General features: G+C 47.2%; 1 protein-coding gene across 9 annotated transcripts in view; it reads left to right on the top strand.

Moving 5' to 3' along the window:
* The window catches only part of RALGPS1 (Ral GEF with PH domain and SH3 binding motif 1), a 302552-nt gene that overhangs the window by 31175 nt on the left and 244154 nt on the right, over positions 1-27223 (top strand). For all 9 annotated transcript variants that reach the window (XM_070378968.1, XM_070378975.1, XM_070378972.1 and 6 more), the window contains exons 3-5: positions 1708-1829; positions 5482-5589; positions 17668-17718. In XM_070378968.1, coding sequence (XP_070235069.1) covers positions 1773-1829; positions 5482-5589; positions 17668-17718 — 216 coding nt within the window. In that variant the 5' untranslated portion in view covers positions 1708-1772. The remainder of the gene's footprint in view (positions 1-1707; positions 1830-5481; positions 5590-17667; positions 17719-27223) is intronic.

The raw sequence follows: 27223 nt of genomic DNA, 5'->3' as shown, positions 1-27223 counted from the left end.
GAGCCAGAAGTCTTGCGTCCTCAGCTGGTTCTCTCCTCCCCCCATCAGTGTCTGTTGTGTTTCTGTCCTTACTGCCTCTCAGCCTGTGTGCTTGTCTTTGACATCACTGCTGCCACTTTAGCGCAGAGGCCCCTTGTCACCTGCCTGATAATTGCAGTTGGCTTCCAGGCGGCCCCTTTGCCTTCTCCTTTCCTGCCCCCATTATGTCCTGGGCTCTCTCCTGCTAAAAAGCTGGTGGTGGCTGCAGTGCTCTGACATTTGGTGATGTGATAAATGCCCTACTAGGGGCATGCGCTCATTGGCAGGTGAACAGTGGTTCTGGTTTGAGTGGCTCAGGTGTGATAACCAGGGGAAATGATGCTGGACATTTGAGCTGGGTCCTGAATGATGATGGTTTGGTGGGATATCAGGGCACAGATTATTTAATCTCTCTGGGTTTCAGATTCCCCACATGGAATATGGGAGTAGTAGCAAGACCCACCCGAGGATGTCGTGAGGGTTAGAGGAGTTACTGGAGGTAAAGCGCATGGCCCGTGGTGAGACTTCTGCAAGTCTTAGCCAGTACTCATGTTGTTATTGATGAAACACTCTGGTACATAGGGAACATGGTAGATTCAGTTTGTCTTCGTCACCTGTCTTCTTGTATAAACATTTTATTTTAATAACAGTCTTTATCACTTCAGTTTACATCATTCCATTACAAAAATGTTTAATTGAAGAGAGGCTGTTTCTTCAAAAGTCTGAATAAGTAGAACATTATCAATTAAATGTACAGCGATACAGCCTTTAGGACTACATAATTCTTCCATTTTACAATAATGCTTCCCCTTTAAAAATTTGTCATAGTTTGTCACAGATTTAAAGTACGAGGCACCTAATGCTGAGAAAGGATAATACAGTGTACGTAATGTAAGTGAACCAGATCTTTTCTCAAATATCGATTCTTTCTAAAGCCCTCCCAAATTTATGTGAACATATTTGTTTCATAAATTAAACATTTTTTTGTGTTGTTAATTATTAATATTCTAAAAAACTTAAAAATATATTCCCTAGCTGTTATAAGCAGCTTATTTTAGCATTTCACCTGTAAGAAACACTGATCTGTATACTTAAAATGATTTCTTGAAAACATTTTCATGATATAGTCCAACATTTAATAATAAGTGTGAAAATAAAGTCTCCAGTATATTAAGATTTTATCCCTTGATTAGTTCAAGTTATTTCATCAGTTGAATTCCTTGAGATGTGTAAGGTGGGTTGGTCCTTTAGAGGACAGTAGACTGAAACAGAGGTCACAAACTGGCACCTAGCAGGGCCAGGCAGGCTCCCAAGTGGCCGCCCAGGCCAAGTGCAGTCTGGAACGCCCCTAGGAAGCCCTTCAGTACGAGGAGCAGCGCTGCTCAGTCCAGCTGATGGCCATCACGCAGGAAAGTGGACCCAGTGCCACCAGGAAAGTCAGAAACCCAGAATTCTATGTGAAACCTTTCCATTTTAAGTGTTGGTGATTAATTTCAAAAAAATTCCTAAAACCTGCACAAGCCTAACAGACCACATTTGTGGGCCATATTTAGCCTGAAGACCACAGCTTGTAACCTTTCTTTGAGGGTATCCTCTGGGGTCACGTGCTCGAGTCCAGCACAGCTCTCTCCCAGGGTGGGATTAGGTTGGATTTGAAGGCTGGTTTTTATGCGTGCCTTTGCCTTGCAGGACTTCTCCAGACAGGTTATGTCACCGACAGAGGCTGCCCTGAAGCTCCCTGTGGCCTGGAGACTATGTACAAGAGGAATGGTCTGATGGCTAGCGTGTTGGTCACCTCCGCCACTCCACAGGTACGGCACTGGGAGGACGGGGCTGGCGGGGAGGGAGCTGTGGGGAGGGGCCCTTGCATCTGACCCAGGCCCCCTGAGTCGAGGCCTGGGGGCTGCAGGGCTCCGTGAATGCCACCATTCTTAGCCTTCCTGAGGCCTCGGCCACGCCAGACGTGAGATTTGGGAGGCAGTCAGCCTTGAGGATCAGGGTGTTTTCTGAAGTTGTTCTCTTCAAAGAAAAGCAAATACCTGCCCCGTCCAGTTGTAGCAAGTGCCACATTCCATTTTGGTGGCAAGAAGGGATCAGACCTTCCCCAGGCCAAGCTGCGGCTGATTATAAGTAAGTCGCACATTCCAGGATGAAGTCAGACAGAAGGGTTTCCAGCTGGCCCTGCGCTCATGTTTACCTTGCTTAGGAGGAAACGGCCGTAAGGGCTGGTGGTCGAGAGTGGCTTGGGCTCCGGCCCCTGCCCTAGAGGTTTGGGAGTTTGGTTTTCAAGTTCCATAATGGACCGGAGGCGGGCAGAGGGCGGGGTGTCATCTGAGGCTCGGGGAGTCCGTCGTGTCAGATGTGTATCGCCAGGCTCCTGTGACAAATGGGCAAGAGGGGAGCTCTGAGTTCTGCTCTCATTAGGCCCTCCCAGTCGAGTTGGGCTTTTGAAATGAGCCTGTGCAATCAGCTAGAAGTCACAGGGGTTAATCCATTGCTTATCACCCTTTTAAAAAAATTCCTTAGTTTGATCTGTGGTTCTGAAAGCAGACTTAAGGGTACCTGTTAAAATTCCCAGATGGCGCCAATATAGGTTTAAATAAAGTTACTGCATCATCATCACCACCACCACCATCACCACCACTGAATGTATCTGGGGCAGCTTGTGATAAATAAGGCCCCTTGTATGAGTGTGTGTGTTTGGGGCAAGTGCAATGGGGTGTTACAGGAAAGTTATAAAACCTGAAATTCCAGGAATGGACTCTGTTTGGTAACTGGAGGAATCAGACTTCCATTTTCATTTACAGTTTACATTCCATCTAGAGTAAAACTTCTTTCTTTTCTAGTCTCTGTTTATACATATGAATCGGAGAAGGCAATGGCACCCCACTTCAATACTCTTGCCTGGAAAATCCCATGGATGGAGGAGCCTGGTAGGCTGCAGTCCATGGGGTCGCTAAGAGTTGGACACGACTGAGCGACTTCCCTTTCAATTTTCACTTTCATGCGTTGGAGAAGGAAATGGCAGCCTACTCCAGTGTTCTTGCCTGGAAAATCCCAGGGACGGGGGAGCCTGGTGGGCTTCTGTCTATGGGGTCGCACAGAGTCAGACACGACTGACGCGACTTAGCAGCAGCAGCAGCAGCATACATATGCATCCATACGCATATAAGTGTAACCACACACATACATGCTGTATATGTGTATATATATATGTATCTATACGAATATGCACGTACAAGTGTATCCAGAGAGTGGTGAGTGCTCAATAATATGTGTCAAATGAACCTATGAACGAATACATATCTTATTGAAGTGCTCGATACATTTTGGTGACTGAGTGACATATTTATGCAGATACCCACCCATGATTTAGTGCTTACTATATACCGGGCGGCTGTATTACTATATTCCCTGGTGGGTCAGACGGTAAAGCGTCTGCCTGCAATGCGGGAGACCCAGGTTCGGTTCCTGGGTTGGGAAGACCCCTGGAGAAGGAAATGGCAATCCATTCCAGCACCCTTGCCTGGAAAATCCCATGGACCGAGGAGCCTGATAGGCTATAGTCCATGGGGTCGCAAAGAGCTGGACACGACTGAGGGACTTCACTTTCACTTTCATATACCGGGCACTTTTTTGGTGCATTCCACAGGCATGATCTCATTTAATCCTCACAATAACCCCAGCAGGCACAGGCTGTTGTTTGACCCCCAGTTAATAGGTGAGGAAACTGAGGCAAGGAGTGGTGGATGAACTGACTTCAGATCACACAGCTGGCGGAGATTGACAGCCAGGCTTCTGTGACTTTGGAGCCACTGGTCCCAACCACGATGACACGACACTCCCTGGAAGAAAGTCAGCTGCGTCAGCTGCTCCAGGCTGCTCTGTGGGAGGGGATCGTGGGCGTGCAAAGAGGTTTATCGGTAGCCGCCAGCTCAGAGTTCGGAGTTCGTGAGACTGAGCGATCGAATAGACGGCCAATTCCAGAAGCACTCAGGATTAGTCTTGATTACTTTTCAGAAGTTCAGCACACTTCTTCTCAGGGGAGAATGTCCCATCGCAATGGCCGTCCCCTCACCCTCCACTCCCAGGTCCCTTGAAACAGTGTCACCCAGGGAGGGGATCCTGCCAGCTGCTTTGTAAGCTGCATTTTATACAAGTGCCACAGCCCGGGGAGTAGGTTCTAATGGTGCCCTTTTACCGATGGTCGCTGAGGCACAGCGAACTGAAGAAGTCAGACTGCAGCTTGCTTGGAGCTGGCATTCTAAGCAGGCCTGTCTGATTTCAGAGCTCAGAGCATCTTAAGATCATTTTAGAGATTTTGGTATAGTAGACTCATTTGTAAGCCTTTAAATGACACAGGACTATTGAAGTCTACAGGTTTAAGTTTCAGCTCCTCCTTGTAACCTCACATTTTCAGTTGTTGACTATTGGTTTCCCTCCCTGGCCTAAAAACCCTCTAGTTTCCAGTAAGATTGCAAAGTTTTTCCAGATATAGCCATTTTGGAAAGAGTGAAATAAAGGGGAATTAATAAAAGCATATTCTCTAAATCTCAGTCCAAGATGTTGAGGTTAATGGAAACCACAAAATCCCTCTTCACAGGTTGAAACGAATAAAAGTGTTTATGAACAGGGCACAATTTTGGGGTGGTAAGCTCGACTGGTTCCCCAAAGTAGAATTTGGTGAAATTAAATAAAATTGAAAGGAAGGTATGTTCAAGGTTCTGGGATCCCCGCGGTGTTGGGTTTCATGAAACTGGCCACATCTGGGGAGTTTAACTTGCTCTTTAACGGAAGACCTTTCCTTTACATGCCGGCCTCTCGGTGTTCTTAACAAGGGGCTCTACTAAGTATAACTTTCACGCCATCTCCAAAGCCAGCGTTACCTCTCACCTCATCAGCTAACAGGCTTTGAATTCCAAGTGGCCCCTACGTGAAACAAGCCTTGAGAGCCAATTTGACATTTTGTATAATAATTTCCTGCAATGAACTTCAAGTAGAAAAAATAAAGGTGAAAGCAGGTGATGTTTAAAAACACGTAACAAAACAGGTGATCCCCTCAGGCCTCCTAAGGAGTGAAGGCTGGGCTGTATCTTTCAGCCGTCACCCCACAGGCAGCCGGAAGCAGCTGGGGTAGAGTGACTGAGGGAGACTCGCGACTGGGCTTGCCTCTGGCTCTTCACTTTCCTGGCTGAGATATGCTGGGCAAGGGGCATGACCTCTACTTCCTTATCTGTAGAATGGTACTAATAATAGTGCATCATCAGAGAGCTGTTATGAGAATTAAGTTAGATTATGCACATGAAGGGCTTAACACAGTGCCTGGAATCGAGTACAGCACTGAACAGCAGAAGCGCTTATCATTGTTCCGTCCTGCCGCTCTCACTTCTGAGGTGTGGGCGTCAGTGATGGTGGAGTCAGCCAGACTGCTCAGGGGGCCCCATCTCTCCCTGTCCTCCGCAGGGCAGCAGCAGCTCAGACTCTCTGGAGGGCCAGAGCTGCGACTATGCCAGCAAGAGCTACGACGCCGTTGTCTTCGATGTCCTGAAAGTGACTCCCGAGGAGTTTGCCGTAAGTGTCAGAACAGATGTGGGAGGCTGGGCACCGCCACAGGAAGCTCGGGGGTGGGGGGTGGGATGGTGATGACCACTCACAGTTGTTTGCTCAACTTGGAAACAACCCAAGTATTGCTGAATAAAGTGTTCTTTATGAATACTTCATGAATCCCATGGAGCATTAAAAAAGGATGCTATCTGGGTGGGCGGGGGGAGAAATTAAGGAAAATTCCATAGACAGAGGAGCCTGGCGGGCTGCAGTCCATGGGGCTGCAAAGAGTTGGACACAACTGAGCGCACACTGTATATAAAATAGATAATCAGAAAGGACACCCAGGGAACAATACTCAGTGTCTCAGATTAACCTATAATGGAAGAGAGTGTAAAAAAAGAATGTGTGTGTGTGTGTGTAAGTGTAACTGAATCACTTTGTTGCACACTTGAAAGTAGCACAGCATTGTAAACTATATTTCAGTAAATATTCTTGAAAATTTAAGTGCCTATAAATATTTTCAGAAGATGTATTTTAATACCTGATTTGGAAAAATTGTTTGAGGAGAAAAACTTTTGTTTTTCTATCTGTAGAAAAACCTACATATATACCTATCTATATACACCTATCTATCTATACACCTATCTATCTATACCTATCTGTATACAGAATTAATTTGAATACTTGTTGCCTTGGTGTGAAGATCAAAATTAGAAAAAGAAATAAGGAAGAAATGTATGATGCATATTTTATACAATTATATAAAAGCAAAATAATAAATGGCTTTGAAAGAGTAAAAAAAAAAAAACAAGGTGAAATTTAATCACCTTGGAAGGCTTATACAATACATATGAATAGTAAGTGAAAGGAGCCAGTCAAACCCTGGCTAGCCAGTCACACCTTTCCTAAAGGAAATCAACCCTGAATATTCATTGGAAGGACTGATGCTGAAGCTGAAGCTCCTGTGCTTTGGCCACTTGATGCGAAGAGCTGACTCATTGGAAAAAATCCTGTTGCTGGGCAAGATTGAAGGCAGGAGAAGAAGGGGACGACAGAGGATGAGATGGTTGGAAGGCATCACCACCTCAATGGACATGAGTTTGAGCAAATTCTGGGAGATAGTGAAGGACAGGGAAGCCTGACGTGTTGCAGTCCATGGGGTCGCAAAGAGTCAGACACGACTGAGTGACTGAACAACAAAAGTTAAAAGCAGCAGGTTACCACACAAGTTATAGAGAATAGTGCTGTTTTTAAAAAAGCATGCACAACACATAAATATTTATATTTGCATAAGAAAATATTTGATGTTTACATATTCACAAGTATCTGAATATCTATATAGCCAAGCATATTACTGACTGTGGTTTCTGGTTGTTAAGAGTCTAGAAGATTGGAATTTAATTTCTTTTTATTGTGCTTTCTATATTTTCACAATGACTGTTCTCTACAATGATAGACAATATCATTTGAATGGATTTTGTAATTACACATGTTTCAGAATCGTTTTCCCACCAGCCAGTGTGTTGCTGTGGGTCTGGCTGTGGGGCTTCGTGTCAGAGGAGCAGACCAGGCTCCTCATAGAGCTGTGACCTGCTGTCTGCCTTTTGCACTGTGAGGGTTGTTGGAGGACGCTGGCTCTGGGGTGACCCGACTGCAAAGTGCTGACTCGCGCTGCACGTCTCTGGGGAGCCACCGGTGTTGCTGACCATGGCCGCTTATTCCAGGGCCCCTTGCTCTGACAGGGTTGTGCCCTCCTGGGGCCTGTGGAGCCAAGTGTGCCACATCTCTTTGCTCTGCCATCACTTGCTCCTACGTTTACCTTGTTGCAACAAGGCAAGCCCCGCGCTGAGCCCCACACGTGGGTCGCCTCTCAGTGTGTCTGAGGGAGCCTTTTAGAACCTGTGTGAAACTCTCTAGAGGTCCGCTCGTACTAGGAGACCTGGCCTTCCTCTCAAGGCCCCCGGTGCCCCGGGGTCTGGCCGAGCCTCCTCTCGTGCCCCTCCTTGCTATCCAGCCACACACTGGCTGCAGCTTTCTTCTCCAGGCTCACCCGACATCCCCCTGCCCCGGGGCCCGGTGCTGCTTCTTCCTTCTGTCCTAATGGCGCTTTCCCACACGTCTCACCATCTCTCTTAAGATGTCAGCCCTGGAAGAGGCATTTTACCCGCTGAGGTAGCATCTCTACAGCTCTGCCCTGACCCTGCTCTGTTTCCTTCGTATCTCTCCAGACATTACATTCTGTAATAGTGTTTCACATGGCCCTTCTCCACTAGAATGCCAACTCCCAAAGAACAGGAACTTTATCTGACTTCTTCACTGCTCTCTCCCCATTGCCCAGAACGGTGCCCCACTCATAGTAGGTACTCAGTAAATACATGTTGATGAGATGAATTCAGTCCTTAGAACAACTCAATAAGGCAGATTATTAGCTCCTGACTTTCTAAGAAAGAAATAGAGGATCTAAGAGATTTTTTTTTTAAACCTGGATCATAGAACCAGATGTGGGCAGAGCCAGGTCTGAAACCTTCATCTTCTGGTTTCTCACATGATGCTAGGTGATGATAACAAGGGCAGCTTCCACTTTGGAGCACTTGCTTTGTCTAGGTCTTGTACTAAATGTTTACATGCATTAATCTAACTTAGTTTTCACAACAGGCTTGCAAATTAGGTCTATTTATTATTCCCTGTATATTGGTGAGCAGGTGAATACGTAGAGAGGAAAGTCACCCCTTCACGTGAATAGTAAGCGGCACTGTCTGTCTGGGCTTTAAAACCAGGACTTCCGGCATCCTGTGTGTGTGCTCAGTAGCTCAGTTGTGTCCGACTCTTTGCAGCCCCATGGACTGTAGCCGACCAGGCTTCTCTGTCTATGGAATTTTCCAGACAAGACCACTAGAGTGGGTTACCATTTCCTCCTCCTGGGGATCTTCCTGACCCAGGGATCGAACCTGAGACTCTTGCATCTCCTGCATTGGCAGGCAGATTCTTTACCACTGGCACCACCTAGGAAGTGATTTCTTAGACCAGCCTTTAATTTCTTAGACCAACAGAAATACAGTCTGAGTCACATATGCAATTAAAAAATTTTTAATAGCCACATTAAAAAGGTGAAATTGTTTAAAAAATATTTTTTATTTAACTTAGTATGTCTAAAATGTCACTTCAATCTGTAAGCAACATGAAATTATTGAGGTACCTTGCGTTATTTTTTCACATTAAATCTTCAAAGCTCAATGTGTCTTCTGAAGTTGGCGTGCTGGCGACACTTCAGATGCTCAGTAGCCACGTGTGGCCAGTGAGCACTGTATTGGGCGGTGCAGAGCTAGTCTGTCCTCTCAGGCATCAGGCTGTAGTGCCTCTGTCTCCTCTAGAAGACGTCATGGACCTTGCTGGCTGATGGCGTAGCTTCTATAATCTATTTGCTTTTATTTGCTTGTTGTATTTTTGATTATTTTTTTTTCCCTTGCTTCGTGAAAAGGACGAAGTAACAATGAGGTTTAAAAGTCCCTTTGCTTGGGAGTTCCCTTTGGCCTAGTGGTTAGGATTCTGGGCTGTCGCTGCTGTGGCCCATGTTCAGTCTCCCAGCTGGGGAACTGACATTAGGCAAGCCGTGCAGCACAGCCAAACAACAACAAAAAAATCCCTTTGCAGTTACTCGCCACATGGAATAGCAGAGAAGGGGCTTCGCAGGTGGTGCTAGTGGTAAAGAATCCACCTGTCAGTGCAAGAGACTCAGGAGACTCGGGTTCGATCCCTGGGTTGAAAGCATCTCCTGGAGGAGGAAGTGGCAACCACTCCAGTATTCTTGCCTGGAAAATTCCACAGACAAGAGGGGCCTGGTGGATGCATGGGGCCACAGGGCCGCAAAGAGTTGAACACAACTGAGCGACTGGGTGCAGGCTGCACCCAGAACAGCATTGTCCAGCAGGACCCCTCGGCAAGACTGCGGGCCCGGTTTTCTAGTCTCAGCCCTAGAGTGTTGCTCCACCTGCCCCAAGCTGGGAAGACTGAAGGGAAGGGCGGTGAGTGCTCTGAGAGCTCAGTGTTAAAAATTGGCTGCTCCTGCCAGAGCCAGTATGTCCTCAGCTTAGATGTGAAGCCAGGTCCCCTGGAGTCTTTGGTCTTTGGGGAAGCATTGGAGTTGCCAGGTGTTGGAACTGAACCAGACCACCTGGTATTTAGTTTCCTGTCTAATAATACGAAAGAAAGAAAAAAGCCAGTCCCAAGAGTCCAGTAAAAAAAAATCACTTGAGTGATTCTGGGAAGATGGCAGTGGCAGCAGCATAGTTCTTTATTCTCCCTGAATCCCCACATAAAAACATCCATAACAGCTAGATAGCAAACCCTCAAACCCATGAGCAGTATTTACAGTAAAACTGGGTGTTAAGTTATCCCTATCAAATCTCAAATACCAGTAGCTTGAGGATATGCCACTGGTGTCAACAAGCCCTGCAGAGCATCAGCTTCAGTCTAAAGAAAGCAGAAGTACGTACTGGGGCATTTGACAGACTAGGGGATAGAAGAACCCCAAAATTTCCAACGGGAATTCACCGGAAAGTTCAGCAGGTCAACGTGAGAATAGCAACTGAAATTGAGAGGAATTTTGACCACTCAGATAATGGACGGCTAGAAGAGATCTGTGAACCAACCCTTAAGAGCTCTTGAAACCAGTCAGCCAGGGCTTACTTCCAGAACAAGGGTCTGTACCAAAAAGGAATTCAGCTTGGGAGTAGACCAAAGATGATCAGGATAGGGAAAGTTACAGTTAAGGAAAAGGGAGGTTTAAATGAATTTGTGTTTGTGTGTGTGTGGAATCTCAAAAAGCAGCTGCCTGTTGTTGAAGATGACATGAAAGTAAAAGAAAAGCTATATGAAGTTCGGAAAGCTACCGAAAATTACTGATGTCAAGTTTTTCAGTTATTACAAGAAAAAAAAAGAGTAAGGAGAGAATCCTGTAGATAATGAAAGCTTGCCAGAGAGACATGCCACAAAACAGATGAAAACTGTAACTTTCTGTTTCAAAATTAGCTAAGAGAAGAAGTTAAGATCACACTGTGAGTCATGAACAACATAAATCTGACATATATAAATTTCAGAAATGAGGTGGCAGAGTTAGGAAAACACTGGAAATAAAACTTATTTTGAAAATGAAAGTTGAGCACAAGAATAGATAAACATAACAGAAAATGCCTTAAGGGAGGAAAAAGTTTAAGATCAAAATAAATGAAGAGATAAGAAGACCTTGAAAAATAGCGATAAATATTAATGATAGGCAAAGAAGACCCAACATCGGATACATATACCAACATACCCAACATAATATAAATCCCTGAAAGAGGAGAATAAAATACAGGGAAACTGAACAGGTAATTAAACTATAATTTAAGAAGATGGTCACAAAATAAAAGATTCAAGCCTACGTATTGAAACATTATACTATGAGGCAACCTGGAATGGTCAATACCAATACCAAGTAGTCTTGGTAGACTACTTGGGTGATAAAATTATAGAGGAACTTGAGGGAAGTCAAGATAGTGGTTACTTTTCACAGGAGGGAGGGACTTGTGATTGGGACAGGGCACATGGAGGAACTCTGGGGTGACTCCTCTTTTTTTTCTTAATCATGGAGAACTATATGTAACACAAACATGACCATCTCAACCATCTTAAGTGTACGGTTCATTTGTGTTAAGTACATCCACAGTACCATGCAGCCCATCTTCAGAGCTGTTTTCATCTTGACGGCCCCAAACTCTGTACCCCTTAAACAACTCTTCATCCCCGCAACCTCCACCACTTACTTTCTGTGTCTGTGAATGTGACTACTGCAGGGTTCTCACGTAGATGGAACCATACAGTGTCTTTTTGTAGCTTATTTCGCTTAGCATAATGTCTTTGAGGTTCACCTATATAGTCGCATGTGTCAGAATTTCCTTTCTCTTTTAGGTCAAATAATATTCTGTTGTGCGTGTATAACACACGTTTGGGCCCATGTATCCATCTATTGGAGTGGCTGTTTCTTAATGTGGGTGGCGGTTTTAAAGTGTTCGCCTCGCAGTAAGTCATCAAACCATGCATTTGTTTAGCGTGGTTTTCTGTTAATGTGTCATTTTACAGTAAAAAGGGTTAAACTCCTTTCGGAGGTTGTAGTTGTTCTAGTGGGGGTGCTCTGTAGCTAGATCTCAGGCTTTCTCCCCAGTGGCTGAAAGCTGAACAAAAAGCAGTGCTGGAACTTGTCTTTATTATCAATAGATCGTATGTATAAATTTAATCCTCTGTTCTTAAGGCTGCATAGTATCCCAGAGTCTGGATGTACCATAATTTTTTCCAAAAAGTTCCTTTTTTGATGGTCTTTGAGATTACTTGCATATTTTTACTACTACAAATAATGGTTCAGTAAACATCTATATTCATCTCTGTATCTAAATGTAGATCTTTCTCCATATGTCTTCTTATAAACCAGTGCTTTTCTTTCTGTAGGTGTTGGGATTGCTGAGTTGACAGTATACGCATTTCACCTTATAGGAGATAATATCTAAACATAATGCTTGATCCTGGATGAAGAAAAAATTGCTATAAAAAACAGGATTGGGATAATTTGAAAATTCTGAATGTGACTGTATATTAGATAATACTGATGTAACAACAATAAATTTCTTGAGTGTAATAATCTTATTATGTAAGAGGGTCATCTTGTTCTTGGGAAATCAACTGCTGAAGGATTAAAAGGTGAAGAGTCATAATAGCTGCATTTTACTCTCAAATGGTTCAGAAAAAAATTATATACTTATATAATTATGTACATAAAAATAAAGTAAATGAGGCCAAATGTTAATAAATATCAGTAGTGAAGCGAGGTGAAAGGTTATAGAGTTTATCATGTTATTCTTGTAGATTTTTTCTAAGTTTGACATTAAAAATGAAATTAAATGTTAATGTTTTTAATGGGTTACTATCAGATTACTTTGCAAAAAGAACAGAGCAACTCATAGCCCCATTAGTTGTGATGGCTGTTGGACCACGAATGGTGTCTTCCTCTTTAATTTGCATTTCCTTGACACAAGATTCTAAAATTGTCAGACACAGCAGTTCTAGGAGGAGAGCATCCATCTTTGCAGCCGATTGCTTTTTGTTCCCTGAAGCCATCCTAAGGCTCATTCGGAGTGATCTCAATGCAAATTTATAGATATTTTTTATTATAAGACAGCCCACTGTTTCTGCCAACAACGTTTTTGTTTATTTGGACCCAGTGTGGGTGGAGCAGGGAGCCTTCCTTGTACTAAGCTTGTGGCTGGGAAGAGGGGATTTAGTCAGCCACCATTAGAGGGAAAACATACGTTCAGCATATGTAGAAACCAGTTTGTTTTCTTTTTGGCTGATTTGCTGTCACTTATCCACAGAAAACCACCTTGCTCTCTTGCTTTAGGGCCATATTGTGATGGACTCTGCTAGGTCTCTTCGTCCTGAAGGCCGCATCTCCAGAGAATTGTCCTGTAATATGTGGAGATTGGCCGTTTCTTTAAAAAGCCTGGATTTCTAGGACTGGACTAGAGGAAGGAGCCTGGACTAGGAGGAAGGAGATGGGGGAAGGGGTTAGGGTGAAGGAAGTTGTTGCCAGGCGACCAGTTTAACTGGACATCCTGTTGCTGTTGCTCAGTCTGTCAATCATTCTGACTCTTTACGACCCCACGAACTGCAGCACGCCAGGCTCCTGTCCTTCACCATCTCCTGGAGCTTGCTCACGTTTGTGTCGGTGATGCTATCTAACCTTCTCATCCTCCGCTGCCCTCCTTCTCCTTTTGCCCTCAGTGTTTCCCAGCATCAGGGTCTTTTCCAGTGAGCTGACTCTTCACATTAGGTGGCCAGAGTGTTGGAGCTCCTGTACTCTGGACATCCTGTTCAGTTCAGTCACTCAGTCATGTCCAACTCTTTGCGACCCCATGGACTGCAGCACACCAGGCCTCCCTGTCCATCACCAACTCCTGGACTTTACTCAAACTCATGTCCATTGAGTCGGTGATGCCATCCAACCATCTCATTCTCTGTGATCCCCTTCTCCTCTCACCTTCAATCTTTCCCAGCATCAGGGTCTTTTCAAATGAGTCAGCTCTTCGCATCAGGTGGCCAAAGTATTGGAGTTTCAGCTTCAACATTCGTCCTTCCAATGAACATTCAGGACTGATTTCCTTTAGGATGGACTGGTTGGGTCTCCTTGCAGTCCAAGGGACTCTCAAGGGTCTTCTCCAACACCACAGTTCAAAAGCATCAATTCTTCGGCACTGCATGAAGTGGACATCCTGTATGAAGGCTTTATTTTCAAAAACAAGGAGAGGCCATTAAGAGACTTGTCATGAGACCTGTGAGATGGTGATGTGTGTTCTCATCACAGGCACATGCTCCCATGACAGCAGGAACCAGAGGGCCTCATTGTCTCCTGTTCCTGTCGAGGCTGTGCCACACTCCTAGGAGCCTGGGGACTAGCTGTGAAAAGGGATAGGACCCTGATCTTGCCCTGCAAGTCCCCACTCCTACACACACCCTTCCCTTCGGTAAAACTACCTGCCTTGCAGTGCTCCAGCTTCAAAGGGAGGATTACTCAAAACCTTACTCAACCTTGCTACATGTGTTCGGCTTTGTAGTAAAATGACATGTAATTTATACCCCAATGATGTTACCTATCTATCAATGTATTCTTGCTCTGGACACTGCATCCTTTTGGGCCAGAACTGAGAATATAGAAATGGGAGAGCTTCTTCTGAATAGTTTCTGATGGTGTGTTTGGGACCAACCAGTCTATTTTCAGCCTGGTGACCTCTGTTCTGGTTTTTCTGGTTTATCTTGAATGAAATAAGCACATTTTTGACTGATGGTCTGAGCAAGGATAATAATATTTGAAACTTGAACCATCTGAAAAACTATGAAACGTAAAGTCACTGTTTTAATACATGATTTGGAAATTCATGTAGCAAACCCTAGAACTGATGGCAGGATTGAAAGGAAGTTTTCTCATTTTCACATTAGCAGACTTTTGGTTCTTTTTCTAAATGACACTGCAAACATCCTGCCAGTTCTTCCAGATTGGGAGTAAACTTGAATTGCGGGAGAGATTTCCAAGGCCCTCTGAGCTCTCAGCTCAAATCTTATGTTTTCACGAGGTCTTTCTGCTCCCCAGGATGGCAGAATTAATCCATGTGTGAGGAGCACTTGGCCAACAATCTCCTTGAGTCTGGCAGGAGAAATGCCAGTCTGTTTGCACCTGGGATGGAGCCCTGGGCCCTGTATCTCTGGTTCAGACACACAGGCCCGCAGGCTTCACCAAGCAGTAGTCACTCACTCTGTGCTGATGTCCACGGCTGGCTTGCTTTCGGTGGATGGACCCAGAGGTGGAACTGCTTGGACTCTGCGTTGCCATCCATGTCACTACTGAGCTTCCAGTAGCGGCAGCATTTCACCTCAGTGCCCGTGACGAGCCCCAGCCCCTTGGGGGAACAAAGCCACCTGTTTATTTTCATGTCCTGCTCAGCCCCGGGGATGGTATGCTTTGGGATGCATCCCATGCTTCCCAGAAATCCACTGATCTTGGGTCACCTTTCAGTTGTGCCCAGAGGTGACCAGAATTCTACCTAAGCCCTGGATTGTGGTTACAGTTGACATACCACGTGTGTTGCTATTTTTCTCCAATGTATTCTTGACATCAGGGCTTCCCTGATAGTTCAGTTGGTAAAGAATCTGTCTGCAATGCAGGAGACCCTGGTTCAGTTCCTGGGTTGGGAAGATCCACCGGAGAAGGGAAGGCTATCCACTCCAAAATTCTTGGGCTTCCCTTGTGGCTCAGCTGGTAAAGAATCTGCCTGCAATGTGGGAGACCTGGGTTCAGTCCCTGGGTTGGGAAGATCCCCTGGAGAAGGGAACATCTACCCACTCCAGAATTCTGGCTTAGAGAATTCCATGGATTGTATAGTCCATGAGGTTGCAAAGAGTCAGACACAACTGAGCGACTTTCAAAAAAAAAGAAATTCTTGATATGAGGCTTTTTTCTCATGACAATATAACAGCCTCCTTTAAATATTTTTTAGAGCAGCTTTGAAACATGGATGTTCAAACATGTTAATAGTCCATTATTTCCTATCTGGTGTTTTGGGCAGGAACCATATACCAGAACATGAACCCATCTATTTGACTCCCCTTTTGCCAAAAATTATGATACATAAGCATATAAATATATAATCTTTGTGAATATGCAAGACAAGAGGTACAGAATGCCTGGCACCTGTGAACGCACACACACAGTCATATATGTACACACATATACGTATATAGAGAGAGTACCAATTAGGTGCCAGGCATTCTGCTCCTCTTGTCTTGAATTCTCACAGTGATCCTATAAGACAGGGATGGTTGTCACCATTTTCTAGATGTGTCAGCTGAAACCGGGAGAAGTTAAAAGTCATGTGTCAAAGAGAATGTTGCTGTTAAGTGATGGTGTCCAGACACACGCTGAGCCCTGTGAATTCCAGAGCCCACATCTGTTCACTGCACTGTGTCCTCCCAGATGCCCTGTGGACAGTGGACAGGTGTCTTCTCTCATTCATGGGCATCCGGAGCTCTCAGCTCTCCTTGCCCTGGCCTGTCACAGAAGCGTCTGTTGACTGTGTCCTGGCTTCCCACGTGGCATCTGGAGAGAGGTATAGGCCATGTGAAGGCAGCCCAGGCCATGCCTTGGCCTGCAAAACTGTCAGCAATGACACCTTCTCTTACCATCACCTGATGAGCTTATAGCGATAGGAACAGCCTTTTAACTAGATGTGTGTTTTCTGTGTGGACAAAATTAGTGCTTCTTAGTGTGGAGAAGGAAATGGCAGCCCACTCCAGTGTTCTTGTCTGGAGAATCCCAGGGACGGGGGAGCCTGGTGGGCTGTTGTCTCTGGGGCCGCACAGAGTCGGACACGACTGAAGCGACTTAGCAGCAGCAGCAGCAGCAAGCTAGGTTTGATAAAAGACCAGTTTCTTTTCTTTCCAGTCAGTAGTCATGAAGGGACGTGAGAATTGGACCATAAAAAAGGCTGAGTACTGAAGAATTGATGCTTTTGAACTGTGGTGCTGGAGAAGACTCTTTTAAGAGTCCTTTGGACAACAAGGAGTCAGACTAGTCAATCCTAAAGGAAATCAAATCTGAATATTCAGTGGAAGAACTGATGCTGAAGCTGAAGCTCCAGTACTTTGGCCATCTTATGCAAAGAGCCAACTCATTGGAAAAGACCCTGAATCTGGGAAAGATTGAGGGCAGGAGGAGAAAGGGACGACAGAGGATGAGATATTTGGATGGAATCACTGAATCGATGAACATAGGTTTGAGCAAACTCTGGGAGAGAGTGAAGGACAGGGAAGCCTAGTGTGCTGCAATCCATGGGGTCGCAGAATTGGACATGACTTAGCGACTAAGAGTGAACAACAGCAAAGGACTAACGCTTTAAAAATATATATAACAAAAATGTCATGGGGATCGCTATAAAAGTTTCCAAATGCTTGCTCTCAAATTCTGTAGTTCTCTCATTCTGGGCTGGTGGAATAAACAGTTTGTGATCCAACACTGGTCTGTGGGGGCGTCTCAAATGGGACTCCACCATATAATTTAGAGGTGGCTTAGGCTTCAAAAGAAATGTACACTTTCTATAAGCCACAATTTAAAAAAAAATCACTTTAGAGTAATAGAGAGTGTCTCTGTTTAACATTCTAACTTATAATATTGTGTCTGCAACTTTTTTTAAGTTGTAGAAGTAACTTAAACTTGAAACAAAAGCTCAAATAGAATGAAAATATCCAAACTAAAAAATGTACCCTCCAAGCTACTATTATCAATCCCTAAATTGGGAGTCCATCTCACCTTCAAGAAGGAAGGGTGTGGATCAAGATTTATAAAGAAGGAAGGGATGGGAGAGGTGTTTTCAAAGTCTACCCAATTTTTTACTTTATCTTGATTTTTATTTCAAGGGGGAAAGTGTGACTTCTCAGAATGTGTTATTATTCTGTAGAGTTTCAAAGTCACATGGCAGCTGTTTTTGGTTTCTAGTGTCTTCTAACCCCAGTTCTCTTTTGTTGCAGAGCCAGATCACGCTAATGGACATACCCGTGTTTAAAGCCATCCAGCCGGAGGTCTGTACTTGTCCTGTCCTCTGTACTAGCAGTGCTCGGGCGGGGAGGGAGGATTTTGTCCCATTAGAGGGACTAAGTTTCTTGGTTTCTCTCTTGAAGTCTCTATAAACGCATGTTATCGATTTAAGCCCCCATCAAAGAGAGCATCCAGGAATCCCATTCTCGAAGGGGCTCATCCTCTGAGCCTGCTGTTTGGATTTTTCCAGAGGATGGCACCGTGTCTGGCCCTCTCTGTCAGGGCTGGGGGCAGTCAGTGCCCACGGCTGGGGGCAGTCAGTGCCCACGGCTGGCCTCCATACCTGAGTCTAAGGCCTGGCCTTCTCCCGGGCAACCCCTGCTGGAGACACTCACTGTTCAAGATGGAGATGGGAAGGAACATTTCCTTAGGGAGCTTTCTTTCTGTTGACCCCAAATTCTGGTGGTTGCCTTGTTTCTGATTTTGAAGCCAGTTGCTGCAGCAAAAATGTATACGTATTTACGTTAAAAGCATACATATATTTTTAGAAACAGCATATTCAATAAAGAGAAAAAAAGTTGAATTTAGTCTTTCGAAAAATGCCTGGAAATGTCTAGCAGTTGATAACATGGCTTTACAGTTATTTTAGTCCCAGTTCTGGTTTTGTTATCAAGTGATAGAAATTCATTTCAAGTAGCTGAATAGGCAGAGGAAGAATTTACGAGCGTAAAGGGGGCACTTTCTGTACCTGTGGGCCTGGAGTTCCGGCAGCCTACAGAGCCGAGCAGGACGCAAGCTCTCTCCCTGCTTTCTGCCTCGCCTCTGCCTTCCCCTCTCCCCTCTCTCCTGCCCTGTTCTGTCTGCCCCTGTGATCCAACCTGGCCTCTCCAAAGGGCCCGCATTTGCGCAATGTCTGTGGAAGCCACCTTCCAGATCGGGCCCAGCCCGTCTCAGTCCAGCCCTGCTGAGTCCCGTGTCCAGAACTGGTTCAGTGACTCAGCTCAGGAGTGTGTGGCCAGGACGAGCGCGCACAGCTGAGCGGACCCAGCTTTTGTGAGTGGGGTGCAGATTTCAGAGAAGAGGGGTGTGGGTCGGGGGACATGTCGAAACCACGGTATGAATTCCAGAACACTCTTTAATTATTGATTTGTTGATTTACCTATTTATTTTTGGCTGGGTCAGGTCTTTGTCGCGGCACGCGGGCCCTTTGCTGTGGTGCACAGGCTTCTCCTTAGTTGCGGTGTGCAGGCTCAGCAGTTGTGGCGTTTGGGCTCAGTTGCCTCATGGCATGTGGGGGTCTTAGTTCCCTGACTAGGTATCGAACCTGCATTCCTTGCATTGGAAGGTGAAGTCTTGTCCACTGGGCCACCAGGGAAGTCCTCAGAACACTCTTAACAGGATGCCCTTCTTCTGACAGTGTGGTGTTGTTAAGACTTTGAGAAAACAGCGTATTTTAATACAAAGCCAGACAAAGGATCCAGGCCTTCCTAGAGCTGGCGTCTAACCCACTATAAATCAAGGGGAAAGTAGTATTGCTAGCTGTGCCCAGCACTTGTGTGAGGACGTGGCAGTGATTTGTATTTGTGTGTGTGTGTTTTATTCATTAAGTTTGGGGGGGCAGAACTATGTTTGATTTTTTGAACTGGCTGACTTAAGTCTTTCTCTATTTTCTTCTAATGTGGGGATTACACATTCTTTCTAATTAAAACAAAAACCAACACCCACTCAGCGCACTACACCCTGGAGCCTGTTGGGGGAGTAGTTGCTCGACAGTTGCCTCAGCTGAATTATTATTAGCTCTCTGCTCACGTTCTCTGCTTTGGCTTGACCTGGAGCTGTGTAGACGTTCGGAGCTTTATTCTCTGCCCTGAACGTCGAGGAGGGCCGCCCAGTCTGCGGTGAGCCCAGGGATGCAGGCATGGCTGCTCGGGCCGATTGTAGGAGGGGAGGGGTGGGGGGCTCTCAAGAGGCAGGGCCAGGAGCGGACTGAGACTTTCCCCAGCGCGTTGCAGTTCAGAAGGTGCCTCATCCAGGACAGATCTCGTGTCAAGCTGTGACAAGACATTAAGTTTTGCTTTCACGACGCGCTTGGAGCTGTGGTTCTCGAGCACAGCCGCGCATCAGAATCACCTGGGCAGCCTTGGAAACACTGGGTGCCTGGACTCCAGTTCAGAAGGTGCTTCATCCAGGGCATATCTCGTGTCAAGTTGTGACAAGACATTAAGTTTTGCTGTCAAGTTTTGCTTTCAAGATGCGCTTGGAGCTGTGGTTCTCAAGCACGGCTGTGCATCAGAATCACCTGGGCAGCCTTGGAAACACTGGGTACCCAGACTCCACCCTAGACCGTGGAATCTGAGCCTCTGGGTTAGAGTCCAGAACACGGTCAGCCCTGTTTTGTAGAAGCTTACCAGCTGATTCTGCTGCCAAGTGAGGATTAAGAATGATCTGCTGCGAGGTATCTGGAGAAACCCCAAACTTCTCCGTTTTAGATCTGTGATATGTTAGCTAAAAACAGAAGTTTTTTCCTCATTGTCATTGTCAAAGCCGTGGTTAAAAGGAGCACCCTGGGAGCTGTCCCAGCTTCTCTGCTCTTGTTATTGTTGTCAGCAGACTGAAAACTGGAACCTTTCCCCTTGATGATGTCTGCCACGTTACAGCTGGACCACCCCAGAGTCGGAAGCAAAAGAGTAAGGGACACGTGTCAGTGTGATGTAGATGAGACTTTGCAGGGAGCAGAGGCTGGCACCTGATAGTGAGATGGGCACCCTGGGTGATCTGGATTCCCAGAAGGTCAGGAAACGTGTGCCTTGCAATCCTGGTTGTGCTTCAGAATCAGTTGAGAGCTCCATAAAAAAAAAAAAAAAATCCAGATGCCTAGCCTTTGTGCCTGGAGATTCTGATTCCATAGGCTTCGGGTGGGGCTGGGAATCCCTTCAGTCAGTTGTATGCATAAATTGTTATTCCATCGCTGAGTTGTGTCCGAGTCTTTGTGACCACATGAACTGCCACTCACCAGGCTCCCTTGTTCTCCACAATCTCCTGGAGTTTGCTCAAATTCATGTCCGTTGAGTCAGTGACGCTATCTAACCATCTCATTCTCTGCTGCTCCCTTCTCCTCTTGCCTTCAATCTCTCCCAGCATCAGGGTCTTTTCCAATGAGTTGGCTCTTCACAGCAGGTGGCCAAAGTATAACTGTATAAAGTATAATGCGTAAATTATCCTGTCTTTAACCAATGGGAGCCCTTTCATGTCATCTCCTGTATCCTTTTAACATGATCCCATTATTTTTTGAGAAATTCCTTGCTCCTTGATACAAGATAAACCAGTTTCCTGCTGAAGACCTGGAGTCAGGCAGTCCCTCAGGGGTCCTGGTTTCTTTTAGTGGAGAACAGTGTTTAGAAACCACAGCCCCGGGGGGAGAGCATTTTCATTGCGATTGGACTGCCGATGCTTTTAGGCCTTTTTGGTGGGTGGGGCTAGGAGATATTTATTTTTTAAAACTGAAAGTCATGAGTTCATGACTGGATGATTGGACGGGCGATGTTATTCCCTCCTCATCCTTATCATGGCTTTCCTGCTGGTGGTGTATATTTCCCCACCCCTGGACTTTGGGCCACACTGGTGACGTGGGCACAATTGATGGGACGCCAGTGGTGAGCTGAGCCGCTGAAAGTCAGGAAGCTTCACCAGCCCTCTCAGAATTTCCACTCTCTCTGAGGGACCCATTGCTCTTGTGCTTTTAGCCTGAGTCCCCAGATGAGGATGTGGAAGGTGACATGACCCCGACCCAAAGCCCGAATTCCAGCGCAACTTGGTACAGCCCGGTGGTTCCAGCAGAGATCAGCTGAACTGCAGTCACTCTAATGACCTGCTTGTCACCGTGAGCCTCTGAGGTTTTAGGATCGTCCCTTAGGCCACTGTATCCGGTGGAAGCACGACCAGTACGGTGTTGGTCTTTCCAGTTCAAACCTAGCATTCCGGGATTGTTAACTTAATTCCTTTGATTTTTTGGTGTGTTTTCTTTTACCCTGCCAATTTTGGATCCTAACAACATTAAATAATTATTTTTATTGTATTATTCATCTCTCTCTCTCTCACACACACATATACACACACACATATATGATAGTTTTAAAATAATAATATCAGTATTACTGTTATTATTTAACAGACTGCTACAGTTGAACATTTAATTGCAGTTCTATTTGTCTTTAGTTCCTTTTCTTCTTATCTTCTCTCCCTCCTACTACTTACACGCCCAGGTGGGTTTCCTTCCTTGGCCTCCCCGCAAAGGTCTTTAAACACACCAGGGCAGAGAAAGAGTTTATGCTCACTTGGTTCTGGAGGGTTGCATCCTGAGAGACCCTGTTGTAATCCCCACGCCTGGAACGTACTATCTACACAATAAATATGTGCTGAGTGAGTGGAGCATGAATGAATGAAGGAGAGACGCACCGAAGCGGAACAGTATCTGGCCAAATGCAGGCATGTTGCCAAGGAGGGCGTACCAAGGAGGGGAGGTGGTTACCACGGTGCCTGCTCTGCGGTGTAACCACTTCCCCCAAAGCCAGGGTTTTGCCTGGTGAGCACAGTCTTTGAAGATTCACATTTCCAAATGCTGTTGATAACTGAGGGTAGAACTGCGGCTTTGCTCGTTTCTGCCAGCGGGGCCGCAAGAGCATCAGCCCAGGGCTCAGAGGAAGCCAGGCAGACAGTGAGTTAAGGATTGGCAGAGAGCAAGGAAAATGGAGGTTAGCAAATACGGAGTCATAACTATTCTCTGGTGACTCCAGCAAGTGACCAATTTTATCAAAACCTGGCAGGTTAATGCAGATACAACCTTGCAGCATAATGGCTCTCAGCCACATTTGCCTGGCTAGCTGTGGCCTAGAACCCCCTCCATGCCATGGTGGATTGGGTTGCAGGGATGGGTGGATTCCTGGCTGCTGCTGCCCAGGAAAAGGGCTGCATGGTGAAGGGGGTCTTTCTGGGGGGGGGCGGTCGCCATGGCAGCTGCCTTGGAAGAGGGTACCTTTGGCAAGGTGGCATTTTTGTCTCCGCCAGCCTTCCCTACAGAATCTGCCTGTCCTTATGCCCACCTCCTGGCCTGTGGAATCAAGGCCCACCGGTTTCTCAGAGACCAGTCTGAAGGTCGGAACTGTTCCTGTTGTTAGTTTTAACATGAGGCACCAGTGGATGAACTGCTGTAATGTGCACGCTCTGCTCTGTGCTTGACTCAGCCCAGGTTCTGCCCAAGTCCAGCTTCTGGGCCCACTGATCGTGCTTGGGGTGCTAGACAGCATGGGCTCGGCCTGGCAAGGCTGGGGTGCAGTCCCAGCTTCACCCTTCCCAGCTTGGAGTGTGAAAAAATTACTCATTCTCTTTATGCTTGGGTTTTCTAGTGTGTAAAGTGAGGGAAACCATAGTGTTCACCTCACGTGAAAGAACTCGGTGCAGTGCCTGCGTGTGGGAAGTTCCCAGTCACTCGAGGCTGTAATTCCTCACCAGCGCGTGGTCTGAATAGGTTCTGTGCATTTTGGATGTGAGCTCATGCTCAGAAGAGCATTCAGGGATGCCCGGGTGGGAGCCAGTGGCCCAGAGGAGGTGATGGTCTGAGTAGCAGAGCAGTGAAGAGCACTGTGTTCAGAATCCTTCAGACCTGAGTTCATATCCGAGCTTCCCAAATGGTGGGGAGGCTGAGGTCTGGATGGAGACACATCCCACGGTGTCCTGGGGCCACAGAAAGACTTGCTCTGCTGTTGTGTTGGGACACTGGCTTCTTGGAAAGAAAGCTGTGATGAGCTTAGCGTATTAAAAAAGCAGAGACATCACTTTGCTGACAAAGGTCCGTATAGTCAAAGCCATGGTTTTTCTAGTAGTCACGTATGGATGTAAGCATTGGACCATAGAGAAGGCTGATCACTAAAGAACTGATGCTTTTGAACTGTGGTGTTGGAGAAGACACTTGAGAGTCCCTTGGACAGCACGGAGATCAAACCAGTCAATCCTAAAGGAAATCAGTCCTGAATATTGGAAGGACTGATGCTGAAGCTGAAGGTCCAATACTTTGGCCACCTGAGACTCATTGGAAAAAACCCTGATACTGGGAAAGATTGAGGGCAAAAGGAAAAGGGGGAACGCAGAAGATGAGATGGTTGGATGGCATCATCAACTCAATGGACCTGAGTTTGATCAAACTCCGGGAGATAGTGAAGGACAGGGAAGCCTGGCATGCTGCAGTCAATGGGGTCTCAAAGAATTGGACACGAATGAGTGACTGAACAGTAACAACAATAGCAACTGGCACTGAGCCTGGAAGGCTGAAAGGGATCCTGTCTGATGGGTGATTCAGGGAATGGGATGGGGTTGGGAACGACATTTCAGGCAGAGTGAATAACTCACTGCAAAGGCAGATGGTGTATTTCCCCAAGTTTAACAGTATTTTTGGTACCTAGTGTCTGGGGAGAAAAAAAAGTGAGTAGTTGTTCTCCGGGTCCTGTGCTCCTAAGGGACGTCCTTGCAGGGGGTGTGGGTGTGCTGGAAGCTCCCCAGAGATCAGTGTGTCATTCTCTTCCCGTCTGGCAGCCGGGGAGCACAGGGTCACAGAGGCGCATGGATGGGTGTCCAGAGACCCGACTGTGATGGAAACGAACTGCAGTGGGTACCAGACTCAGTGAGGTGGGGAGCTTCTCCACGCGCCTGTGTTTCTTCCAGTCCCGCTGCCCCTGCCGACGTTGCTCCATCCCCCCTGCCAGATTTCTCACTCATTGACATCTTCATGAATTGGTGAGCCACATGCTGGAGAGACAGAGGTGGAGGGGCCGTGGGCACATTTCTGCAAGAGTGAGGGGCAGATATGGAAACAGACAGTGCATTTGGGCTGTCGGGGCCTTGAGCAGAGAGTGGCTGGTGGAGAGGAGCAGGCAGCAGAGCTTTAGCTGGCTAGCCTGGGGATCATGGGGGAGCTTCACGAAGGGAGTGATGGGCACAGATTTGTATTCTAGGGACTTTGTTCTAAGTGGGGAGACAGAGCCGACTGCACTCAGGAGACTGGTCTGGGGGCTGTGCTGCAGTGTGGGGAGGCAAGGGTGGTCTCAATGGTGGGGAGGTGCCTGGCCCCGGACTGGGTAGGGGCCTGCCCTGAGGGCTGAGGCAAGAAGACACAGGTGACAGAGGGGTGCACTTTGAGTTTGGGGAGCAGAGGGCAGAGGAAGTGGCCATGGATGCAGGAAGAGGCTCAGGGAGCCCAGCGTCCCGATGCTGAGCAGGGTAGCGGGCAGCATCTTGTCTGGGCGAGGGAGGCCAGGAGGTCCGGAGGGAGAAGGATTTCAGAGTTCAGGGTCAGAGCTGGGGTCGCTCTGATGACTGTGCTGGACGGGGTGCTGGCTGCGCCTTTGGGTAGCTGAGGTGGAGGGGGATAAGGTCTTTTGGGGGGTGGTTGAGGTACAGTGTGACCCAGAAGCACAAGGGTACCACCCAGTGGACTGATGTCCTCAGATGATGGTGGGAGACCGGGAGGAGACTGTGAGCCCCTGCTGAAGGTGAGAGCATCCTGGGGCGAGGTGGGCAGGATGTGGAGGGGAGACGGAGGGCCGGAGGGGTCCCTCCCTGAAATGGCTCAGAGGAGAGCTGTGGGCATAGCCTGGGAGCCTTGTGAGGGATGGGGCCAGAGTGTCACCAGCAGCTGCCACTTGGGTTTGAGGCACGGGCCAGGTGGAAGGCAGGCGGGGGGCTGTTCCGGTGGGCATGCAGCCTGGATCCTTGCTCTTTTCTTCCCTGTGGCCCTGGGGCAGGGCAGATCCGGTGAGGAGGAGGAGGAAGAGGTGGGCCTCATTTACAAGTGTTTGGAGACAGTGGAGGCGGTATCCAGATAGAGCTCTGGTCCCTGGGGGTGCCCACCCTAGACAGACTCGGTTTCACCCTCCCGGAATCAGGGCTGAGCGCTCAGGCCTGGCTGGTCCCCCTGTCTGCTGCTGTGCTGAGGGGCGGGCCTGCAGGCCTGGGAGACTCCCTGCCGAAGCACATGCTTTGCTCGGGGCCACATGACACGTTGCAGTTCAGGAAAACACTGCCTGTGGGTTCAGGAACCTGACCCTCTGGCCTTTTGTCTGGATGCCGTTTGCTTGCTTGCTCTGAAGAAGCGGGCATTCCTGAAAGCAGAGGTCAGTGTTGGATGGCGGACAAGCCCTGTGTGTCTTTGCTGCTCCTGGAATCAGAGCATTTGGCCCTGGGAGAAGGGAAGAGCGCCGCCAGCAAGGCAGTTATTTGTAAAGAGGAGATCGGTTTCGCTGACATCATTAAAACCCCTCTTTCAGGTCACATGCTGGGCCATTTTCTCAGACCTTTTCCTTCACTGCCCCAGCCTAGCCTGAGTCACTGCTACCCATCTTCCGATCACATCTCCGCATGGTCGGTTCCCTCCCACCTCCCCCGACAACCTCCTCTCTGTATTCAGAGACATCTTTCTAAAGCCAAAATCCCACTGTGTCTCTGTCCTGCCCAGAACCCTCTAAGCCTCCCCACTGCTCTGAGGATACAGACCTGCCCCCTTTCCCGGCCAGACTCTGCACAAAGGGCGGCAGCAAGCCCACTGCTCTGTGCTGCCCCATAGCCTTCCCTGGTTTCCCTGCCATCTCAGCAACCTTCCTGCAGACTGCGCCCTCCATCGGGGTGCCCTTCTCGTCCCCATCACAGGCGACTCTTCCTCCTGCCTCAGGAGGTGGGGTGAGCAGCTTAGAGCTTGGGCTACAGCAGGCTCCCCTCTGCTCCCTCTCAACCTCACCGTCTGCCGTCTGCCGCTGCTCATGTACAGGCCTTTTCACCACTGTGCTGAACCGTCATGACTTTGGAAAGCCTGAATAATTAGTGTTTCAAGTCTGCCTCCCTCCTAGATTATAGACTGCATGGCCACAGGGGTCATGCCAGAATTATTCACCCCATATCCTCTGACCCAGCACAGTGCCTGATGTTACTTGTTGAATATATTTAGGATGTGGTAGTAAAAATAATAACAGTAAAGCCCCATTGAGCCCTCCTGACGTCTACGCTGTCCTGCTCCTTCTCTGTTAAAAAAAACTGAATTAGGTAGTAGGGGGTGGGCCAGGTGCCTCCAGTGGCCCAGGCATGGGGGAGGCGGCTCTGCGTTTCAGTGCTGATGCTCTTTAGCACCGGAAGCCCAAGCAGCTGTCTCTCATCTGTTACTGCGTTTGTTATTTGCTTCTCATTTCCTAGTAATTGCTCTGTCCTTTGTAAGAATTTCTTGTCACAGTGGAAACAGAGTGGGCTTCCCCCCACAGCTCACTCCCTTCGTGATGGAAACAGAGGTTGGAGAACTTCTCTGAGCCCCAGAAAAAGACCTGCCTGGAGAGTGGGGAGAGCTGGCTGGGTCAGGAGTCCGATCTGGCTACAGACACAGGCCAGCAGCACATTTGATCCAGTAAAACAAACACTTTGCAATTTCTAGACTCATTTTTTTTTTCCCCTCTAACTTCTTGAGTGTGGCTATGACATTTGTGCTGGTTAGAAACCAAATTTCCTTTTAAATGAATT

The sequence above is a fragment of the Bos mutus genome, chromosome 11 (assembly GCF_027580195.1).
Source record: "Bos mutus isolate GX-2022 chromosome 11, NWIPB_WYAK_1.1, whole genome shotgun sequence".
Classification (NCBI taxonomy): domain Eukaryota; kingdom Metazoa; phylum Chordata; class Mammalia; order Artiodactyla; family Bovidae; genus Bos; species Bos mutus.
This window is presented reverse-complemented; position numbering and strand designations above follow the sequence as displayed.